Below are 24,422 nucleotides of genomic sequence, written 5' to 3'. Positions count from 1 at the left end.
TTCAGTTGCACTTTTTTCCTCAATGGTAATGCAGTGTCCATGCATTTTTGATACAAACTGTATCTGACTGTAGTGAAGATGCTGTCTGCTGTATTTTGGAAGTTAAGTTCCAGATATACCATTTTAAACCTTGACATAACCCCGAATTTCCACATTTTAATTCCCTTCATGATTGAATTAGTCAAAATTAACAATGGAATTAGTCCAATGGATCGAGACTGTTACTTTAAAATGAGTTCAGCAAGAACAGAGGATAAGGATAAATTTCACACAAACATTAAGCAGTTTTTCTTCAAACAGAGAACAACAGACACTTGGAATAAGCTACCAAGTAGTGTGGTAGACATTAGGATTTCAGAGACTTTCAAAACTAGACTTGATGTTATTTTGTAAGAATTAAGTGGATAGGACTGGAGAGCTTTATTGGGCTGAATGACCTGTTCACGTCTAAATTGTTCAAATGTTCTAAAATTCATGGTAGCTGGTTTTCAGTTCACCAAATTCATAATTAGAAGCCAGCTTCTACCCTTAATTGAGTATTTGTTGATTGATGCTCTTATTAATCTGTTTCATCATTTATTAGTCCATGTTTACATTTACTTATTTGGATGTCACCTTTATCCAAAGTGACTTATGACCTTTGAGATACCAATTGGTTACATTTCTCTTGTTTCTTCCAAATTGAGCATTGGTAGGCAAAGTGCTTTCCTCATGAATACACATTGTTATTAGCAGAATCTGAACCAACAACTTCACAGTTTGGAATCCAAAGCCTTAAGGACTACATCACACTGCCAACATTGAATGCTTAAGTTTTTAGGAATTTCAGTGAATGTGTGTCTTTTGTGCAGAAGAGTATATTTACTCTTTTGAATGCAACTGTGACAATTTCCTCATTTCCTCCTTACTGTTTATTTCTATATTTTTTAAAAATGATGATGTGTGAACATGGTGGCTCAATGAATAGTATAGTCAACTGTCAACTCCAGAAAGTTTGATTTAAATCCTGGCCCAGTCACTGTGTTGAGTTGTCAGGTTTTTCCTGTGTTTGTGTGTGTTTTCTCTTGCATTCCTCTAAGAAATCTGTAAACCTCAATTGTACTTGGTTTTACTGTTCAGTGTGTGTTCCTTATTTCTGCGAGGATGGTCTGCAGCAGCCCAAAAACCTGTACAGATGTAAAGGGTTAAAAGAAAATTGAATAGCCAGTTGGAAGATGACAAACACACAGGGTCACTTGGGGTAAATTTGACCCAATATTTCTGGTATGAAATAGATTCCATCCATTCCTTCATTGGTTTTCTGTGCTTGCTTCTTCCATTTTTGACCCGTTCAAAAGGTTGGTGGTGAGATAAACGCCATATCATCATAAAAGGAGGAAAGAAGCATTAGTTGATTGAACATCAGTCCATGGTGTACTCATGAACACACCAAATCTCATCCATATTACTCCAGCACTGGATTGCTATCCTGGAACTATGTTAAACACTGTGATACCCATTTATTTTTTATTCACAGTAGGGGTTGTTTGTTTAAGGTGACATCTAAATGAAAAGTTCCTAAAGGAAACTCTAAAGGAAACCACACAATCACTAAAATATATAGTTGGGACTCTGTCTGTTGACACGACCGACAGACAGACAGATCGACCAGGCGGCTGACTGCATTGTTAAATTCCCGCTTCGCTAAAGGACTGCCCGTCTACAGTAAGGTCAGGTCACAAGGGGCCTCCGCAGACTGGCAGGCGCGTGCACGCCTGCCCGCAAACACCCCAAGCCCAAGACGACGACGCGGAGGAGGCGGTGGCTACGCGCTGCACGCGGGGGTCAGTGGGAGGTGTTGTGCGAAACGAGAGTCTTCTTAAATAGGAGCTCTAGCCTGAGAGGCGCAGCACATATACGTATTTCGGGAGAGAACGAACATTAGAAGCTCGGGCGGAGAGGGGTGAAGACGAGCAGGCTCGCGAAGAGACTCCATGGAGGAGGCACACGCCGCGCCCACGGCCCTTTATTGCTAGCGGCTACAAACTTGAGAAGTGTCGGCAGCCGGACTTACTCGCTCTGTTCATGCCGGTTTAGTCCCACCCTTTCATCCGAAGGGCTCTGGCTCGAGCACATCCTTGCTTGGCATTTTCTTTCTGTGTTGCCTGTGGGCACTCCGGACAGAGGATCGGGTATATATGATGAAGTTCAAGCCAAACCAGACACGGACTTATGACGGGGAAGGCTACAAGAAGCGAGCGGCATGTCTGTGTTTCAGGAATGAGCGGGAGGACGAGGTGAGGAGAGGAGGGAAGTGAAGCGGAGAGAAACGACAGAAAAGGCGCCGAGGATGCCAAGTGATACTCGCATCACGCGCGCTAGTGGCTGCAATCTGTTGAACTAAGATAGGCAGCGCATAGAAACTACGCGGAGCTTGCTGGAGAGCGGTCTATGGGGAAACGCCACTTTGCTAGAATGTTTTACAGTATTTGGTGTTCGTCTTGCTTTTCGGTGTGAGAGTTCCTTCACCTGATTTCGGTTTCTAATTCTGTAGTGTCGGCTAGAGCACAGATCGCTAATGCGCGTGCTCGTTCGTAAGTAGGGTGGCGACAGTGCTTAAGGGGTTAACTGCTTTTATTGGCCCAGCCCATCTATTCGGTGAACGCGCAAAGTGACCAATTTCGATTATATTAACCTGTCTTGTTAAAAGCTACCAGGCTGCCATTTCTCAACTTTCTAGCATATCTGTTGGTGTCAAGATACCACGAGTAGTGGCCATTTTGTGAAGATGTTAACGTGTGAGCGGGGACGCGCACCGGTGTAAGTGTCAGTGGGAGTACACGAGCAGGAGCGCGCACTTCTGTCTGCGTTTATATCTGCGCGCGTGTACAGTAAGCACGTTTGTTACATTTGTCGCAACACGATCGAAGCCGGTTTGGTGATGTTTCATATGTGAAACATTTACTTTTCTCTATTACTCGCTACTGCTTTTTAAAGTTAATAAAATTTTTTAGAAATAAAATGTCGCACTGATCTCAGTAGGGACCCGGATTGTGATCGTGGCTTTTATATTGGTTTTTGTCTGTATTTCCGCTATCAGTGAGATGACTGCTGCAGTATGCGGTTGCATTAATTAAATCTGTCCATCTGAGACCTTTGACAAGAGTGTAGTCAAGAAATACGGGGTTGCGAAAATTAGCCGTCCTGCTGCCATACAGTGGCATTTTGCATTCCTGTGTACCTGCGTAAAATTTGCAGGGCGCCGAGTATAGCAGCATCATCTAAAATTTCCCAACAACAAACTGCGGTGGTTGTAATGTATACAGTGGGTTGTGTTTGTGTTCAAAATACAGACTTCATGAATGACATAGGAATGTACCTATTTGTAGACTTTTCTGGAACCGATATCTTCTTTTGGTCAGCGGTACTTTTAACATTACCAATCCTCTGTACATTCTCTTCATCTGAAATTTGATATTTTGTAGTCTGTTGTCACACTCCTCTAATAAAGTCTTGTAAGTACAGTAAAACTTAAATGGTGAGAGTGTCTGAAAATCAGCAGTATGTCAAGAAACTTTAAAACCCAGCAAAATTACAAGAGGAATTAAACTGTTTTTAACATGCACAGGATCTGGTTCAGACTGTTAACAGTATATCAGCCAGGGTACTGTGCAAATGAAAACTGACAAAAAGTAAATGCAGAAATGGAATATATATATATATATATATATATATATATATATATATATATATATTGCCCTGATACATGTTTACCGTCACCTAAAATATTACAGCTCATTTCTTCCAGTATTAGTGCATTTACAGAACTAGTAGCCCAAATTACTTATTTTAGGATCCCATATTGTACCGGGGGGTAGCTAAATCATCAGTCATGTTCAGTAATTTTGCCAGTACAGTAAACGGATTCCTTTTAAAATGGAATAGAGAGGGCTTTGGCATTCATCCTTGATATAAGAGCAAAGGGACAGTTTATGGATGGACCTAAGCAGATAGTTGGTATGAAAAGCTAAGGGTTTTCAGAGAGTTGTGCCACGGCACTGTCAAAGCTGTGATGGAAGATCTCAGTTGTCACGTAGTTCTGGATGGATTTAGTGACAGTTATTTAAAGCTTGATGGAGACATGCAACTCACCCTTTGGTTTAAAGCTAAAAGTATTATAGTAATGGTTTGCCAGAGTTTATTATTTTGACATCTTGTAGATTTGTAGTCCATCCCAATGATGTAGAAGAGATTTACAATTCAGAATGAAATAAAGGGATCATCTCCATTTTTATAGGAACAGCATGGCACACTTTTAGTATTATATTTTGGGTTTCACAATTGTGCAGTCTTGAGGGCTAAAATTGCAATGGTTGCTATTTCAGTCCTCACTGAATTACTCGTTAGTACTGAGAAAGTCATTTTATGTGTCTGTTCAAAATATTTACATTGGTATGCAAGTACAGGTGTATGTGTAAACATTTTTTTTCCAGCTCTGTAGCTCAGTTTTTGCAAATCCTTTTGTTGGTACATCCTAAAGAGTAAAACATGTTTGAATTATTCTGTTTTGGAAATGATGATGTCTCTCTAAACATGCATGGAACAGCAAAATATGTATTTGTATGCAAAAAGTTTAATACCCGACCTTTTCCTAGCCACCGCAAATCACTGGAACTACTTACAAAAACCACAAATCAGGCAGTGCATCCCTCCTTGACTATGGTGACGTGCTGTGTGGAGGTAAAACCTTTTCCAACTCACAGAGCCCCCTGTGTTCTTGTGCAATTTTATACTTGAGGACTGATGGAGCATTTTGTTTAATGGAATCGGTTGCTACATTTGGAGAGAAATGTTAGATATTTCTTCTTGTTTACAGGAAGTGGCCTATCCTACAGCCAACATATGAACTGGAGCTGTTTAGTTCAAAATGCTGTTACTGACACTTCAGTCAGAATTCCTTCATTGTTTTATAGTATGGGTTAATTGATACAAGACTTTTAATATTACATTACAGTATTGCATTATTTCTTATTTACAGTACAAGTAAAAAAAGATGCTTACACATCTATCAGTGATCCAATGATGGAATTTCTGTCAGATTGAATGTAGTAAGGTTTTATTAATACTTCAAACCCACTCTCCTCTTGCATTGAAATATTTAAAAGCAAACTGCAAGAGTGAATAAGCAAGTTAAGATGATCTTAAGCTACCTTGCTAAAATAACTTCAGTGTTTGCAACAAGAAAATTTGTGAGGTGCTATGAGACATGTTCATAAGGTGATTTATTTGACTTGGTATTAACTAATTTATTAGAACTTTTTTGTTTGTAACTCGCCAGATAAGTTAAGTTTCGGATGTATTTAGTGGCATTTTCTGTACAGTGAAAACTATGACTAGTGTTGGATAGATGGAAAAGTGGGAAAAAAAAAACAAAAAAAGGATTAATCTGTGTCATTGGAGATGGCTACTGATTCTCCGCTGAGCCACATTGTACCTATTATAATTTTATTTACAATTTTCTTGGTTTTATATCCTAAAATGTGTGCTTCTTGAAAGAAGTGGATCCATTTGGTAACTGTTCTGGAATATTTGGGTGCAAGCCCTTGATCACGTCTCAGATGTATTCAGTCCTTTTTGGGACACACTCCATCTGTCTACACATACTTGTATTGTGGCAGCTTAGAGTCAACAGTAAACTTCACATTTAGTGTTAACACAGAATGAAAACTCAAGTATTCAAGGAAAACACACTTGAAAAGGCATTGTTTATGTTCTAACTTATTTTTTTATTTAAATACATGAACATTATAGTATGCCTTCTGTAACCTAGGGCTCAAAGTACTGGGTAGCAGATTATCATGCAGATTATCATTCACCAGAGTGGTGACCAAAGAGTGGAAGACTGGCATTTTACAACTGATCCTGAAGCAGCAATATGGCAGATTAATATTTTTTTAACTGCACATTTTATTGGTTTAATTTATAAGTACAGAATTAAGGCGTACTGTATAAGAGTGTGTTTGATAAGATTACCAAAATAATTATATGAATCCCTGGCTGGTCTTGGTTCATGCTGGCCAACCATTCGCACCAATTCATATATTTGTGCTTAATTTATAGTACTGATACACACCTGAGAGCCTAGTCCAAATGAGTTTCTATCTTTTACTCAGACTCAAGAGATTAGTTACCTAAAATGTTATATTCAAGTACTGATCCTGGATGAACACTCTAGAAGTGCCAGCATACCCTTTTGACCCGGTGACCATATTTGACATACAGTAGTCATTTCTTTTTTCCAGAAAAGGAAATGTAAGAGGCTGAATTAAGTCACTCATGCTGATTGTCTAATTCAAATTGTTAAAAAAATTATTCTCTATTGAAAGGCATCTGTATTTTGTATTTTTCATGTGTAACTGTCTAGAGCAAAAACACTGACCATTTTACTTGTGTATGGATCATTAGTATATTTAATGAACCTTATAGTTTGCAATTAGATAAGACACAGTAAAGGCTTTTTTCATTAAGTTTCCATTTTTTCTCCAGCATTTTTAAACTTCATTGTCGATAAAATTTGTGCAACCACTAATTATGCTCTGAGCATAGAATGGCCACTAAATCTGAATGTCATTTGCTTTTAAAGTTTAATTGGCCATATACAGTATACTTTACATTTTTAATGAAATAGTTTTTTTTCCTAACTATGGGCAAATGTTGTGTCTGGTTGAAATATAATCTTGTTTCCTTCAAACTTTATAAGAAAGTAAAATGTGAAGTTCTTGCAACCTTGTTAATTTGTACTGCTTAGTGAAACTGTACAGTTGCGTGGTGCTTTCCAAAAAATTAACTAACTGAATAATGTTTTCTGCAATATGAAAATTATAGCTTTTTTTATATTTGGATTTTTAAAAAATGTTTAGTTTTTTTTAGTGCTGTGGTTCAGTTCTGGTGGTCATTTACAATTATTATCTTACCCCATTTTTTGTTTTTGATGTCTTTATGTAGTGTCCCAATTAAAAAGATTTAATTACAGTTTCACCACTAGCACTATTTGTTTTTATTGCACAGCCCTCATGATTTTTTTCTTCTTGTTCGTTTACGGTTTTGTCTTACAAAGTAATTTTTACCATTTTATGAAAAAAAAAAATAAATGGTGCCGTGTCTTTTTAAAAATTTCTAGCTGTGTTACAAGTACAGTAAACTTGTGACATCCTGTAGGAATCCATGCCCAATCCATGTGTTTTTTTTCTTTTTCAGTACCTCAGTGGCATCAATAACATGTAGTGCCATCTAAAACTTACATAAAATTTGAAGTCAATGGTAATGTCATATCACTAAAAGTACACTTGCAAAGGTTTACTTATGTTCTGTGCTTTCAAAAATGAATTTTAAAGCACAATGAACACCTTTCATTATGTTTGCAGTAGTCACAAAGTGCTACTTCATCTGAAATGTTTTAATGCAAGCAGTCTAAAGATAATTAAAAGTAGGGTTTCATGCATAAACATTCAGTGGTTTGGATGCCCCGTAGTAGCCAGGGTATGTTGTTTACCAACACCCCCTGATACTTCCTTTAATTTCAAACACTAGACATCAGTTTAATAAAAACTGCATAACAACAGACTAGATAGCCTACAAGGAATTTATTTTTAGCATAATGAATGAACTAGTAGAAAGCTTTCACAGGGCTGCATGTGTCTATAAGTTTTGTCTTTGCTGGGAGTGGTGGGTATGTGTTAGTTAAAGGTTTTATGTGCGTTCAGGGCATGTTTTATAAAGAATGATATAGACTGTTGGATTTATGTTACTATATACAAGTACCATATTTGTTCACTAACTTTTTCAGGTTTGTAACAGAGAAAAGAGGTGCTGATTATAATTAATACTAAAAATCCAAATTGAGACATTACTACGGATGCCATTTAAATTAGTAAATTAAATTAGTAAATGCTTAAGCTTTGTGTTTACAAAATCTATTTAACCCTGCTTTTCTAACATACTTTTAAAGTGAGGTTTGTAAGCTAGTCATTTTACCATACCATACCATACCATATTTATTTGTTAAGCGCTTAAAAACACAGCATTACAACTGACCGAAGCGCTGTACAGTTAGAACAAGCAGGACTAAAAGCAAAATATTAAAAACAAACATTAAGAGAGAATTAAAACAGAGATATTAAAAACAGGTCAAGTCTGAGACATTTGCTGTTGTGATACATCCTTACATGCTGGAAATTTAGGTGGCTGGTAACAGTCACTGAAAAGTAACTTTTAATGGGTAAATCTAATTAATAAAAAGTACAAATGTTACAAATTTCTAATGTATTTGCTGTGTTCTCCAAATTCTTCTCTTTTTGCATTTTTTGCAACTTCAGAATATGCCTTTATGAAATTAAGCTTCTGATTTGAAGATTAATTTGTTAATTCAATGTGGATTTATTCCAGAATTAGCAATTGAACTGAACAGGGGTAAATGTCCTAATATACTTGTAACTGAACTTTATCCCATTTGCTCACTCTAACACCATGTAGATACAGTATGTGCCATATTAACTGCTTTAGCTTCAAAAATTAAATGATCACTACAAATTTAGTGCTTGCATAATTGTTTTCAGCAAATTAAGTATATGGTTTTAGCAGCACTCTACTTGTAAATCCTTGTACATTATGAGGTAGCTGCTTGAATTTCTGACCAATGTGTTTGTTTTTAAACACTGGCTCAATAAATATTATTTTGGAATTAATATATAGAGCAAGTTATTTTGTCTTGGTTATAGACTAGCCGTAGATAGATCACTTGGTTTGAAACTTGTCTTGATTTTTACTTGATGTGTCTGTAGCTGATATTTTCAATGTGGAGTTTCATTTTCCTTCAGAGGTCAGAGTGTTCTTTCAGGGTACTCTGGTTTCCTTACTCTACTCCTAAGAGTCACAGATTGAGTTAAGTGATGATTCTAAATAGGCCTGTTTCGAGTAAGAGTGGATGCTTACAAGAGTGGTACTCCAACTAAGGTTGGATTCCATTTTGTGCCTTGTGTATTTTAGAGACCTGTGAGTGAAATTGTTGAAAAATTACCTACCAGCATAAAACTGCATCTGAACCTCAGCCAACAAACTTGCTGGTTTAGTAGCTTTAACCTGATTCTTCACATCTTCATTTGTAACGTGGTGGTTCTTTTTGGATTTTAACGTGTTTGTAAATTGCTTCAAATTAATGGAGAAATCTACAAATAAAATTAAATTCTTTTCTACACGTTAACACATTAAATAATTAAAGATTATAATCTTTTTAGTTATCCAATAAAAGGTGTAATTTTGCTTGACTTCTCACTACACATTAACATAATACAGTTGTCACTTGCTCGCCATGGGGGTTAGGTTCCAGGATCACCTGTGGAAAAAGTAAAATCCATAAGAATCAGACAATTAAAATTACAGAGGTAAATTTAGATATTGCAGTTGTTGATGATCTACCTAGACAAGGGTTTACTGCATATTAGAATATCTGATCATTATAAGCTGATCTTTAAGCATACTACTGATCATCTAAATTTGGGGCATTTATATAGAAAATATTTAATTTATTTTTATGTAGTTTCCCCACCTCCGTGTTAACATTCTTGAGAGTCTGATAATACCTCACTTAAGGGAATTGCTTTAACAATCCATCCATCCATTTTCCAACCCACTGAATCCGAACAATCAAAATATCCAGTACTCTGGTCTGTTTACCATATAGTGAAAAAAGTGGCTCTCACACTTTCTTTTTAACATATTTTGTGCCACATTATTTAAACAGTACTCCTGCAAAACTGCTATGTCTGACTTCAAAGAGTGGAGATGAAGAAAGCACTTTTTGTTTTCTTGCATTTAACTTTAAGTTCCAGGTTATGTTTTAATAGTGATTGATATTCAATTTTTTATTTTTATACAGTTCCAAGATAGTAAAAGAAAAAATATTTAATTTATTTTCCTTTTTTTAACTGCTAACCCTGCAATCAGTAGTGCCCCAGAATGAAAGTATGGGCATAGAACAAGATGAAAATGATTTGTTCTCATTACCTTTTTCCCTGCTTCCTATTTGGCTTCCAAAAATAAGAATGCAATCAAACATTTAAAGAGTTTGTCTTCTGACATGCCACTAAATATTGTATTTCCCCAAAAGATCCTGAGATATCAGTTGTTTCTAGTTATTAAAACCACACCTAATAATAAAGCAGACAAAACAAAAATTTTAATTATACTTTCTCTATACAGTGGTACCTCGGTATACGTCCTTAATCTGTTCCAGGTCCTTGGACTTATACCAAACAGGATGTATACCAAACTAATTTTTCCCCTAAGAAATAATGGGGAAATGATTAATCCGTTCCCATGACAAACAAATCCTATTGTTATTGGCATATTATACATTGATGGGGTTGTATAAAATAATTTAAGCACTGCTTAATACTAAAATACATAAATACAAAAGCAATTAGATGAAATAAATTAAAATTTAACCTCGCTTTACTTTTTAATAACGTCTTTGTTTTTCACAGTCGTAGATACCGTCATTCTCGGCAAACGGTATGCAACAGCCATGTCCCGGATACACATGCCACCTTTATACTTTTCAACAATCAATTCAAATTTATGTGAAAAAACACAAAATCATGTTGTGATGTGGGTTTGCTGTATGCTCCCATCTGCCGTCTGGGAGCCCTTGAACCCTTCACCATCGGTAATGTGCCTCACTGCTAAGCTCATCGTTAACAACAAAGTAAGGGGATGGTGAAAAAGTGCAAAGTGCTTTTATTAAAACAATCAGCAAAACAAGGTGTTCAAATTAAAGTGCAGTCACCAAAGTTCCAATAAATAATCCATAAAATCAGAAGTGAAATGTGGAGGTTGAAAACAATAGATAAGAGTCTTCTTAAAAACAACAAGGTTAAAATACAGCAGGAAGCATTCTTTAAAAAAAAACAAGAAAAAGCCCGGTGCCTTTTTACCTGGCGGCCCCCCTGCTTACCAACATCTGACCTTCACTCTGCCCACTTCAGCCACTTCATGCATGCGCGCGCTTGCTCACTCACTCTCTCTCCGTTCTTTATTTTTCCTCCCCTTCTAGCCGACTCGCGCTTCTATTTATCAAGATAAGCAGACCCAGGAACAATCACGAATGCGGATGGTCTCTCACCTGTGCACTTACGTGAGACATGCCCACATTGCGAATCACCTTGAGAACCGCTTCAGCCACAAAACCACCACGCCCCCTCACCAAACCGTGAGCGCGCTGATTATTTATTTTAAAACTGGGCTTTGACAGGAGCTGTGGACCCGCTACACCACACACGTGAAAATTCACACACAGTTATAGCGCGGGTTGTTCACTGAATGCTAGCAACTGGTGCACTGACACTCATGGCCAGTCGTGGCTTTGTATCGAGAGAGGTAAATAAGGGTAGCACGCGAGTCGTATTCCAAACAAAGGTCGTATACCAAGCAAAATTTTTCGTGTCCAAACAGAACGTATAAGTTGGACTTATTCCAAAGCAGACGTATATCGAGGTACCACTGTATTTAAAACAGAAATATACAGGAAAAGAAGAAACTTGCAAGAAGTTTTAAGTAATATTTGAAAGCATAACAGTTTTAAGCAAGTGAATGATCAAACAGTGCAGGAAGCTATCTGAAGGTGGGTTCAGACAGTTATAGAGGAGTAATAAAAAAGAATGATAGAAAAAAGAAGCTAAAAAGAAGACCAGATGAAGAGTAAGCAATAATAAAACAAAGTGAGTCAGACATAAAAGGCATAGACAGGTAATTTTAATTTATTCTTAATAAATTATTTAACAAACATTGAATTGTCATATAGTACAGTACAGAGTAGGGATAAGATTAATGCTAGGGTTATGTTCTTGGTAGGGATGGGGTAATAATACATTAATTAATGGTTTGCAAGACTTTATCCAACATTTTCCTGTAATACAGCAGCATCTAAAAACTTGCTTGTCTGTGTTCATTTGTAGCCATTGACCAAACCTTGTTCAAGTTTATAAAAAAAAATAATGTGGTATTATTAAATTCTCTTTCCTCAGGTGACCTGCAGGTGTGAGTGCAACCTTCAACTACCTCAAGTTATGTGGGTGCACAATATCCATTGTACTGTGGCCTGATATCACCAGTTGTAACAGTGACAAGATATGCAGTATACTGTGGAACCTCAGTTCACGACCATAATTCGTTTCAAAACTCTGGTCGTGAACCGAAGTAATTTCCCCCATAGGATTGCATGTAAATACAATTAATCTGTTCCAGACCGTATGAACTGTATGTAAATATATATTTTTTAAAGATTTTTAAGCACAAATATAGTTAATTATACCATAGAATGCATAGCGTAAAAGTAAACTAAATGTAAAAACACTGAATAACACTGAGAAAACCTTGCACAACAGAGCAAACTAACACTGCAAGAATTCAAACTGTAGCGCTATGAACCGCTCGCTAAAAACACTTTTTTTTTTTTTATTAAATGAGTTTTAAGCACAGTAGAAAAAATTACCATTTGAAAAATCTGTAATTTAATAAACCACCAAGAAAAGTAACATTGCAACAATGCACGCTACGAACCGATCGCTGTAAGCAGAAGTGAAGTGGAGGTTAAACTCCAATAGAAAAAAGTCTTCATTAAATACAAGGTTAAAACAATGCTCGGATCTGTCTCTTTAAAAAACAAGCCTTATGCATCCAGCTGTGTCTCTCTCGTCTGTGTCTGTGTCTGTGTCTGTCTCTCGCTCGTCTGTGTCTCTCTCTCTCTCTCTCTCTCTCGCGTGTGTGTGTGTCTCTCTCTTGCACGTGCGTCTGTCTGTGCGTGCGTGTCTCTCTCTCACACGCGTCCATCTCTGTGTGTGTCTCTCTTGCTGCACAGGGAATGCACAGGGAGAGACTGAACACGTGCAGAAATCATCGGCGTGCACAAACCAATAGGGAAACTGGCTTGTTCGTATACTGAGTCAGTGGTCGTGAACAGATGCAAAAGTTTGGTGAACTTTTTGGTCGTAAACCGATTTATATGTGTTCCGAGACATTTGTGAAACTGTTTCAATTTTTCAATTGAAGCCCTCAGAGAATTTTTCCAGTTAAGCAGTGTGTTCTTTCAGTTTCTTTTTTTAATTATGTTTCTAAGGATTTTTGAAAAGAGCTCTTCACTTGAGTTCAGTAGGATTTACTCTACTTTAGGAATTCTAAGTGCAAGATAGAAAAAAAGTTTATAATTCTAATTTCTGAATCTCTTATTATAAAGAGTTTTAGATTTGTAGTTTAAGACAATCCCCATTTAATTTGTCACAGTTACCCTCTGTTCATTGTGGGGTTTTGGCACATATTTTGCATTGTGGAGCTGGGCACCATTCATGTACATGTTACTGTTTTATTTAATTGCCCTTTTTTCCTATTTTTGCTTCTGCCATTTATCAAAGCATTTCATTCAATCTTTGTATCATATATACCTTCTTTCATTTATTTCAAATCCATTCATTGCCTACTTGAGAACTTCTTCAGATCCTTCAGTTCAGAAACATTTCATACTATAATCTTTTGCACAATGTTTTGGTGGCGTCTCATAACCAGTTGGTGGTGGAGCTGTAGACAAAAATGACACCAATTACTTTTTGATGTTGTTTTGCGGGATGACAATAAAGGGTCTTCAAGGATATCACTAACAACCGTGGTAGAAGCTTATCGTTAGATGTGGAGTATGCTGGCTGAGTTCCTTCCACAACTGCAGTGACAGGCATATCAGAATCTGCATTAGCAATTATGTTTGTCACCATTTTGTCACCCTGGTGGCTGTTTGGGAGTTAGTATTTCTTCAAATATTCAAGATATTCTGGATTCAGATACTCATGATGAGATTGTCTGCAACACAGAACCCAATTTGCATCCAAAACAACAATGTCAAGGTACTGCTTACTTAAGAGAGCTGTATCAAGTCTCCATTTTAGACAGACAGTGAAGACCTATCGTATAAGTTGTATATTTATCAGGGCTGGGCAAGCTAACCTGTTATTATCGTGTTAATGCATTAATTAATTAATGCCGACAATTATTTTATCGTGCATTAAAACAGTTTTTGTTATTATTTTGAAAGCCTCAGTCTCACTACCAATCGATCAGTGATCTTCTTGTTACAGCGATTTTTAATACGGTTTTGCTAAAAGGAAAGTTAGCTTTGTTGATTTGACCTCTATTTCCTGCACGTGCATGAGTAGCGAAGAGCAAACAGCTTCTAAAATGGCATGTGGAGAGATATCAAAATGAATGCTCAAAGCAAAATAATCCATGGATGACTTGTCTTGTGTTATCGCTGAATCGGACTTTGATTTGTTGGGCTCCGATTTTGATGCAAGTGATCTGGAGATGCAGATCGAAAACGAAAGTGAGGTACCGGCATCAGTTGATCAGTTTGTGTAGCTTACAATGACAGGAAGTACAAGCCATATTGCATCTCATTGCAACTGCCACTCCCATGCACCTGTCTCTCAAAGACGGCCAGACAGCCAGCCCACCATGCATTTTTGCTGGCCTTTGAGCCGCCCCCCGCACAGCCACTGCTGCCGCAATCTGCAAACAAGCACAGACAGCAGGCACAACAGGCAGAAACAGACGTTTTGTGTTGATTTGTGTGTGAAACCATTGCTTTATGCGCTTTTCAGAAAACTGAGTTTTTTTGGAAAAAATATTAGCCATCAAAGAGTTGCTACTGAACATAGACTGTTTATGCTGCTCCCCGATAAAAGAAAATGTTTCTGCTGGTATCTGTTAACTTGCTGTTGCTCAGAAGGTACCTTTTTATAATGTTGTGATCGTGGCTCTGGACTCTGAGGGTAACTGGTTTTTCTATAACAAACTAGATAAAACATTAAATGCTCTGGCAGTGGCAAATAGCTTTGGTTTTATATTTGATTTGATTACATTAATGTTTAAATTGAGATTTACAGGAAATATTTGAACTGCTACTATGTAAAGGGAATACTGCTGTTAAAAAACACCTTATTTGTTTAAAGTGTTTGAAAACCAAATACACAAAATAAACTACTTTTGAGTTCATTATTGAATTTTGCGCATAACAATGTGATTGTTGTGATTGTCAGCGATTAATCTCGGACAATCATGAGATTAATCACAATTTTAATCGTTGCCCACACTAATATTTATATAATAGTCATGTTTTGATTTCTTTTTCAATATTCTTATTAACAGATGAGATAATCTTTACCTTAAATTACAATTCTTAGCAACATTTTTTCTTGTGCTATTTCTACTATAGTAATATTGTGCATTTAATGATCTTGGGCATAGAACAGTGGACAAACTGTTCTTGCATAGATAAATAATTTTGTGCTGGTTTGCCCATCTTGTAACTATATGCATTATGAACTTGTAAGAGGCTGGTAATAGTGTACTACACGGTGTGTTATGGAAGATATTACATGAGTATGGATTGAATGCTGCTTTTGGACCAATGGTCATAAGATAGGATCCAGCTTCCTGCACCTTTTGAATTGGGTTAAAGGAATACTCCATGTGGATTATGCAACACAAGTAACATTTTTTTTTTTTTTCTATGGACGTTCGACTATTGTTTGCTATTGTACAACATTGGTCATCATAGACTTAAAACAGGTTCTGATACAATATATCTCCACTTTGCAAGACCACATGAGATTATACATTTTTCTCTGCCGTCACTACAAATGTACATTGGGTAGGTAACATGTAAAAGTATAATGTTTTTGTGTTGAATATTCCTTTAAACAGAATGAGAATTGTTGTTGTTGGTTTATCTTTCTGTTCCTTCAGTAATCTGACAGTACTGTTTTCCACTATTGAGTGTTTTCTGATTTGAACTTGGAGCAAGTTTGCTGGTGTTTCATTAGCTTGTATTGAGGATCTGTTAGGTAACTCTTCTCAAGGTAGAATTGAAACAGTAAATTAATTTATAGTTTTAAATCATTCAGAATGTTTCACGTGTTTAAGATAGAAGAGTTCACAGATTCACCAATGCTTTTCAATTTTAAAACTTTGTGTAGGGCAATCTGTTTGAGATATCTCAATGAAAATTGAGCTGTCTCGGCATATTTTGTTGAAGAATAAGTTTGCCACATCTCAGCAAAATTGGTGCACTGGGGGCCAAGATGTTTCATGTGGATGGACAGATAGATAGACACACAAACGTGGGAACATGGGTTATTGCAATAGGTGCTTCACACATTTTATGAAAATGCTTCTAGAATCATTTCATTGAAACAAAATCTGAAAAATTCAAATAATAAATGAAATGCACCTTGCTTGCCTATGTGCTTCATGGTCTTGTCTCTCTTTATCACTGAAGGAACTTGTATGATTTGCTTGACACTCGGGAGATGTTGCTACTGTGCTTTTTCGTGTCATTGTGGTGGCCATCACTTTGTACACTTTATAATACGATCGCTTGGTCATAAACACATGACCACAGGTCACTCTGCAGTACTTTATGTATGTTTAATAAAATTCAATATTTGCTAATCAATAAATACAATAAATATAGGATGTTTTTAAAAGCAAATTGTTTTTAGATTGTAAAGTAAGGAGTGTTTTGAGTTAGGGAGGGGGTTGTGTGACACAGTGTAGTTATTAACACCAGTAAACTTTCCTTCAGTTGCTTGCCGGTGGAAGAACATGTGATTATCATTTCCGAACATGTATTTGATGTTCTAGGAGATTGCGGGCATGTAGTTCTCTGTCCTTGTCATTGTTACATTCTTTATCTGATTCTTGACGTGCAACAGATGTCACTGGTTGTTGTATTCCTTTTCTTCCTATTATAGTGTTCTTTGTTACATAATCAGCTTCTGCAATTGTCTTGATTTTGCTGAGAAAAAAAAATATTGCTGCTCTTCTTGCTCTTTTTGCCATGTCACTTGCATTTGGAAACACATTAGGATAATAATTGTGTGACCAAAGGTCATTTTGCCAAAATACTTCAAAATACTAAAATTAAAAGCATTAAATCAAGACCAAAATTAAGGTTTTAGCCTAAGCAATTTGTGAATTATCATGTAACAGACGTACAGACTTTAGGATTTTGTATATAATGTAAAATAGAATGTTTATTTGTATATTCCATATATAATCCTAAACCATTTGCCTGATCTGGACCAGACTTTGCACAGTTACTCTCTAGGACCATATGGACATGATAGGCTACCATGAAACCTAGACACTCCACTCCCTTCCCCTGATTTCATCCCCTTGACAAATTAAAAATGTAGGTACTGTATTGGAGGTCATTACTTTATTTTTAAATTTCACCACTATTTCATTGAAATGGTTCTTTGGTCAAATGTTTTTCTCTTCACATTCTCCCACCAAAAAAAAAGGTTAAAAACGTGTTTTAGTTTTGTTCTCAATACCGCGTGACTGTAAATTGCAATGCCTTTGTTTAGTTGTTACAGATATTATAGTTTTTAATATTGTAATTTTCATTTTTGAGACATTTAGTATTTATTATTAGTAACATCAAATTGACTTAATTATAGAAAACTTTTTTCTAGAATAAAAATATAATCTTTAAATCATATCCTTGAGAGCACTATTTCCAGTCGCATAGCACTTCATGAGCACGGAATACTGAAGTAATCTGAACTGTGCCCTGGCTTTTAAGAGTTGCATCATTTAAGCGCTTTTTATTTCCAAAATGACTATGAAAAGGTGAAAATCTATTGGACAAATCAATCTAGAATCCAAGAAAAGTGGAATTATTAATGACTTGAACAAAGCCAAGTAAGAAGTGTTAAGTGCTGAAGAAAAAACTCAACAGGTGTGAAGTCCAATTTGAAAATGACTGTATGTGACATGCTGAGTCAAGAGGTGCTGAAATGGCTCAACAGCATGAAACCTGATTTGAAAATGTCTGTATGCAACATGCCTAATTAAGGTTAACATTTATGTGGTTCAATTTGAAATTAGAAGCATTTAATTATGATTCAAAATTACGATTACCAGTTTCACTTGAGAGTTATAGTTGGGGGTGGGGATGTAATTATGATGGATGTAATATGTGATCACTGACAAGCAAAAAACATCAGAACTGAATCACCTGGAATGTGTTGCTCAAGTGGAAAGTTAAACTGCCTCCTGAACCACATCTGTCCTCTATATCAGGAACTACTTCAGAATCTAAACACTTCCTACAAAATGTAAAGAGTTATAATTTGTTTCCAAAATGACATAATTAGGTGCAACCACAACAGTTGAAGAAACTGGCTTCATGCCTACTTTTAAAGTACAAGGTCAAATTTATTACAAAGTTTTTCAAAACAATGTTACTGACTAATATGGGAGTTCATTTACTGGAGATATAACCGAACAGAACATTCCAGAACAACTGTTGCTCCTCCGTGCTAGCAAACTCTCTACTGATCCTATAACTAATCTAATTTCTTTTCCATAAGGTTTTTGCAAAGTAGTGCCCTCAGATCAGGATGTTCTGAACAAAGTTCTCCCAAACGTTCGGAACAACTTTAAAAACCATCAATGGGTTTGCGAATGAGGAATCCTGCCACCTAAAAATGAAAGACTTTATAACAATAACAAGAAGCAGAATAAGCTTCCAGGCTCCACCATAACATAACAATCTATCAATACTCTTCTAGTTCATGAGCAAGCTGTATCTTAAAACTGGATCACTATTAATGATATTGACCCACCAACATTGTGCAATGAAGTAAGGCTATGTGTGAATAAAGTCCTCCCAACCATGATAGAAGGAACAATTTTAACTGGAAATGCTAAAGGAGAAGATGTGTTCATTCCATGCATTCCTATGATACCCACTGACATGCCGTTCGATTTTAAGCAACTGCAATATCCTGTGCGCTTTGCATTTGCTATGACTATAAATAAGTCTGAAGGACAGTCACTCTGGGTAGCAGGCATTAATTTAGAAAGTCCTGCTTTTCCCATGGTCAACTGAATGTTGCATGCTTTAGAGTGGGCACACCAAAACATTTATACATTTATAAATTATTTATAAAATATATTGCAAAGCATTATATTAAATTATTAGCCATGTATGTATTGGTATAGAAGAACAAAATGATACACCATATGAGTTTGTAATTTTAAATGTCCCTGAAATGTTTTTTCATTTTCACATTTACACAAATAATGATTTTCTAGATATTAGAAATATTATGTGTGTGTGTGTATATATATATATATATATATATATATATATATATATATATATATATATATATATATATATATATATATATATATATATATATATGTATATATGTATATGTATGTATATGTATATGTATATATATATGTATATATATATATATATATATATATATGTATATATATATGTATATATATATATATAAGAGAGAGATAGATATGGTTTGCATATTAGCAGTTGGAGATCCACAAAGGGAGAAAATGAATCACGTATCATAAAGTAGTTTTTATTCCTGAGCTTTCAACCCCTACCAGGGGTCTTCATCAGAGGATAATGTTTAGACTTACAAGAATCAAAGGCTCTATATAAAATATAAAATCTTGATCTTTGTTTGTCTGCAAATAAATTAGAAGAAGCAGCACTAGATGGCAGTAGAGAGACAACTAAAACATAGGCATTGCATTAAGAATCTCCTTCAGGCTTATACTACTGAAGACTATAGTACTGCAGTCACACCTCAAAACACAGACATTCGAACAAAACAAATTGTTGTGCTTTAAATTAACTAAAGAGATATTCATTTAGATCTTGATCTTTGTTTGTCCGAGAATTCCACGCATGCGTAGACCACCTTCCAGTTTAGTACGTTGTTGTTACTCACGGATGTCAACAATGTGCCGGAATAACGAAAAGGTGTGTTGGACAGTGTTACGTTGGTTAGCTCCTGATGCCTGGTTAGAGAATGAGATTGCCGAAGATAAAAGGTATGTGCCTACGTAACATATGAATGAAAGAAAGACAGTGGGTAAAATGAATGACAACGTAACGGCACGTTCCAGAAATAATTATTGTTACGTTGTAGCCAGCGAGTGTTGCGCGTCTCACAGTTGTACCGTGGCTTGCTCACATGTAAGTGAAGTGATCCCTACTTATGCTTTAAAGAGCCTGGATACCTATGTGTCCCCCTTTATAACCATTGCTCCGTGTATATTGCCTTACTCTTTGGAATGCCACAAAGCACCCTGTGAGATTGAAGAAAGGTTGAGAAGACATAGTGAGAGGAAACGATAGCGTCGTGAAAACGAGACGGACTGTGAACGGACAGAAGCAGAAATGCTCCCACACCACCACATAATTACTATTCGGACAGTGATTCCGAGTAGGCCATTCCTATCGAATCAATGTCCAAGGGTTTTCTTTTGTAATTTTGTTTCCCTTATAAACAAATCATAATGCTGTGCGACGAAGGGCCCAGTTCACGACTGGCAGCCGCGCTTAAATGGGGAGCTCTTCACAGACAATTTTAACACGCGCAACGTAGTTGGGTGCACATGGCTAGTATGTGTATGTATATGTGTGTGTGTGTGTGTGTGTGTGGTATATATATATATATATATATATATATATATATATATATATATATATATATATATATATATATATATATATATATATATATATATATACACATATATATATATATTTAATTATAAATATACACACACACAGCACTCACCTAAAGGATTATTAGGAACACCTGTTCAATTTCTCATTAATGCAATTATATAATCAACCAATCACATGGCAGTTGCTTCAATGAATTTAGGGGTGTGGTCCTGGTCAAGACAATCTCCTGAACTCCAAACTGAATGTCAGAATGGGAAAGAAAGGTGATTTAAGCAATTTTGAGTGTCGCATGGTTGTTGGTGCCAGACGGGCCGGTCTGAGTATTTCACAATCTGCTCAGTTACTGGGATTTTCACGCACAACCATTTCTAGGGTTTACAAAGAATGGTGTGAAAAGGAAAAACATCCAGTATGCGGCAGTCCTGTGGGCGAAAATGCCTTGTTGATGCTAGAGGTCAGAGGAGAATGGGCCGACTGCATGCATTACATTGATAGTAATAATATTTGCATTTGTGCAGCCAAGTATGTTGACTCTGATTTGTACCCTTCTATAATTGTTCATAACAGTTACTCTCCGTTCTTTTAAGTTATGACAACTGGTGGAGTTGTCAATTTATTTCACAAATTGACAAAATAGTCTCTTTCAAAGTAAGTTTTTCCCAGCATGATTTAAGTAAATGTACTTTCAAACAAATTAGCACCATTCTTTCATTGCAATGTAACAAACCTTTTGTATAGGGTGGTCCAGATCTAATTATGCAATTTTAATTACGCTATAACTTATTAAGTTTATTGCATAGAAAATCACCCGAAAAATCCCGGACCATCAAGAAGTGTGTGAACTGATGACATGAAGAATCGTCTTTGCGCCAAACTGGAATCGTCCCTCCATAAATCGGAGTCATTAGATCTGGACCACCCTGTACATGCATAATCTGCAGTCTTTATCTGCTGAAAATCTTAAATTTTCACCAGTAGTTTTTTAGCAACTATTATTACTCCTCTGTATGTTATGTTTTAAATCATACAGACTACTTTGGCTCTTTAAAAAGACCTGGCAAAGAAATCAAACAAACAATGGACAAATATGTTTTTACTTGTGGATTATGAATAATATTTTACCACTTTATTCAACTCTAGTTCAATCAAGTTACTTTAATGTAGTAAAAGTGTTGTTTAGGGTGTATGAGCATCAGCATGTACCACAAGAATATGTGATATTTGGTGACAGTTACAGTTCTACTTCAGATTTAGTTTGTGCTTGTTTTATGTTCAAAGTTTTACTATAAACAGAGTATGTTTTGCAAAGGAATGTTTGATATAGCATAGTCGTCTCAGTGCCAGGATTGTAGGATGCAGCAGTAGATTACACTGTTGCCTATTTTTTTTTTTTCAACAGATCTGCCAAGACTTGTGCTGGTAATGTTAGTATTGAGATTTTTGAGATTCTATTGAATACCAAAGTCTGCCCTGTCTCTGGATTGTATGAATTTAACACTCTGAAGCTTTTTAATTGCTGTTGTTTTAAAATGGATGAATTTTTGAAATATGTAGTTATAATTTTTACAGGTATTCTGAAGGACTGTGCTTATGTTAATGGCCTCTTTTAATTTTAAGAGTTTAAAATCAGTTTCCAGCAGAGCAGTTGGTCTTAATGTACCAATTTCCTTAAGTCTTTTATTTGTTTAGGGGTGTGAGGTAGTGATGCATACATTTTTGGTTTTATTTATATTAATACTATTTTTATACCATTTTTAATCATAAGTAAAATATTACTTTTTATAGACTCCAGCTGCCCCATAAGCCTGCTCTGGATTGATTGTTAAGAAAACAAATGGATGGATTAAATTAAGGATTTGTTATGAAAGTTATTTTAGAATTGAAAAATGTTTACATACTATGGCAGTACTGAAAAGTAAGGAGCAACATTGAGCACTGGGGTGGGGCATGGAATTTGTTTTTTTATTTATTATTTTTATTTTAATCTTCATTTAGTAATTTTATTTGGGCACATAGCTTTTCACAGGGTTTACATTTTTGTAGGTTGTAGTTTACATTATTTTAAATGTATTTTTTAAAATTGTAACCTCTAATATTATGTTCTAGTAAAATCTTGCAAACATGTATGTATAGTTGTAGATAGGGGAATATTGATAAACAATTACATATTACATTATTAAAATTGATGTTTAGTACTTTTATTTTGATACATACATGTACACAATGCCTTTGCACACAATTTGTATTTTAGAAGGTAGTGCTTATCTCATGGAATATGAGGATTTTTTTTTTTTGAGCTGGTGTTGTTTTTTTTTTTTTTTTATATATATTTTTTTAATGTATGGTTTACTTTTTTCAAATATTTAATTTCTATATCCGCCATGTATGTAGTCTTCTTTTTTTTTTTTTTTCTCTGAGAATGTATTTAATAGGGTTACTCTTTGACAACTTTAGAATTAGAGATTATTTGATAGATTCAAAATGTCTTTCTGTGAGACAGAGAAGTACTGTTCTCAACAGTCTGGTGCTTTGTAACATAGTCTCTTTTAATATTCAAGTAATACTACTATAATGTTGAAAATAATTTAAGGCTTCACTAGTGTTAATTAAATGTACATGTTGTAACACACAAACAGCTGTAGAGATTTGCCATTCTTGGTTATCTGTGCTGTTTATTCCTTTGAAATTGTGATGGGTTGCAGTCCGATGAAATTTTTATTTCATTTTTTGAAAGCATGCAGACTAATGATTTAAATCTGACCAAAACTAGTTGGGGCCTGAGCCATTTCAGAGATCCCTATCTTTGCTGTTTTATGTATGTATGAAGAAGTGGACTGGAGCTTTAATATGCATGTGCATTCTTTTAAGTTAAAAAGTATGTGCCCAATTACTCATTAGCTGCCCTCTGCTGGATTAAGTGACGTGTCAATGCATATCCTCTCCTATTTAAAGAAAAATCACTTGGGCCTGCTGTAAGTGCTTTTCCTATACAGTGCCATTTTTCTCTCTATTATAACAGCTTGCTGGGCATCTGATTTGTCTACCATATAGTGTCTTGGAAGAGTATTGAATATGTTCACCCTGGCCATCTCTAGTCTTCCTGTATTGGCATGAAGTTACTTTCTGCAAAAAAAAAAAAAAAATTAATGCTTGGAGACATAAGGCGATTTGGGACACATTTCTATGTAATGCAGACAACTTGTTTTTATTTTATACTTTTACAAACCTTAATTTTGGCTTCTAACAATTTTAACAGGGATTTTCCCTTTTTAGTGTTTTTTGGCATGCGATGCATTATGATGCACTTTTGAATGGCTAGTAAGAAAAATGGGTCACTGACCCATTTTTACGTTTTTTTTAAACAGTCAAATGAAGTACTCCAACTTTGTCTTAAGATTTATGTAGCCTTTTTTCATTAAACTTTTTGGTCAACCATTGTCTTTCCTTGAAAAATAAGAGTGAGAGAGGAAAATAAACACATGAGCCCATAGTCTTTATAGAAAACATTGTTTTAGGCTGGTGGACCTAAGCAAATTGACTGCTCAGCACTCTCCACTGGGCTAGCTAAAATGCACAGTCAGAGCTGTACAACCTTTGTCCTAGGCATTATTTGAAGTGTTATCATGCAGTCCATCTGTATTTCAATAATAAATGCAGATAACTTGGATATGCTACATCTTGTATCAGTGTTATGTTTATTATGTAAATCAATCTGATGGAGGTGACATATAATTGCTTTTCTTAGACATGCTTAAAAATGCAGTCCTGCTGAGGCTGCCTGCTTTTATTTTGTGTATGGAACTTCTGTTTTGTAAATAAGCAC

General features: G+C 35.7%; 1 protein-coding gene across 2 annotated transcripts in view; it reads left to right on the top strand.

Annotated features, from left to right (window-relative positions):
- Window positions 1–1,781: 1,781 nt before the first annotated feature.
- The window catches only part of nudt4a (nudix (nucleoside diphosphate linked moiety X)-type motif 4a), a 72,104-nt gene continuing 49,463 nt past the window's right edge, over window positions 1,782–24,422 (top strand). The window contains exon 1 of one of the 2 annotated variants that reach the window (XM_039761540.1): window positions 1,782–2,276. In XM_039761540.1, coding sequence (XP_039617474.1) covers window positions 2,178–2,276 — 99 coding nt within the window. In that variant the 5' untranslated portion in view covers window positions 1,782–2,177. The remainder of the gene's footprint in view (window positions 2,277–24,422) is intronic. The other variant, XM_039761541.1, reaches the window with a different exon arrangement.

The sequence above is a fragment of the Polypterus senegalus genome, chromosome 8 (genome assembly GCF_016835505.1).
Source record: "Polypterus senegalus isolate Bchr_013 chromosome 8, ASM1683550v1, whole genome shotgun sequence".
NCBI classification, from domain to species: domain Eukaryota; kingdom Metazoa; phylum Chordata; class Cladistia; order Polypteriformes; family Polypteridae; genus Polypterus; species Polypterus senegalus.
The sequence above is the reverse complement of the archived record's forward strand: the minus strand, read 5'-3'. Positions and strand labels throughout refer to the sequence as shown.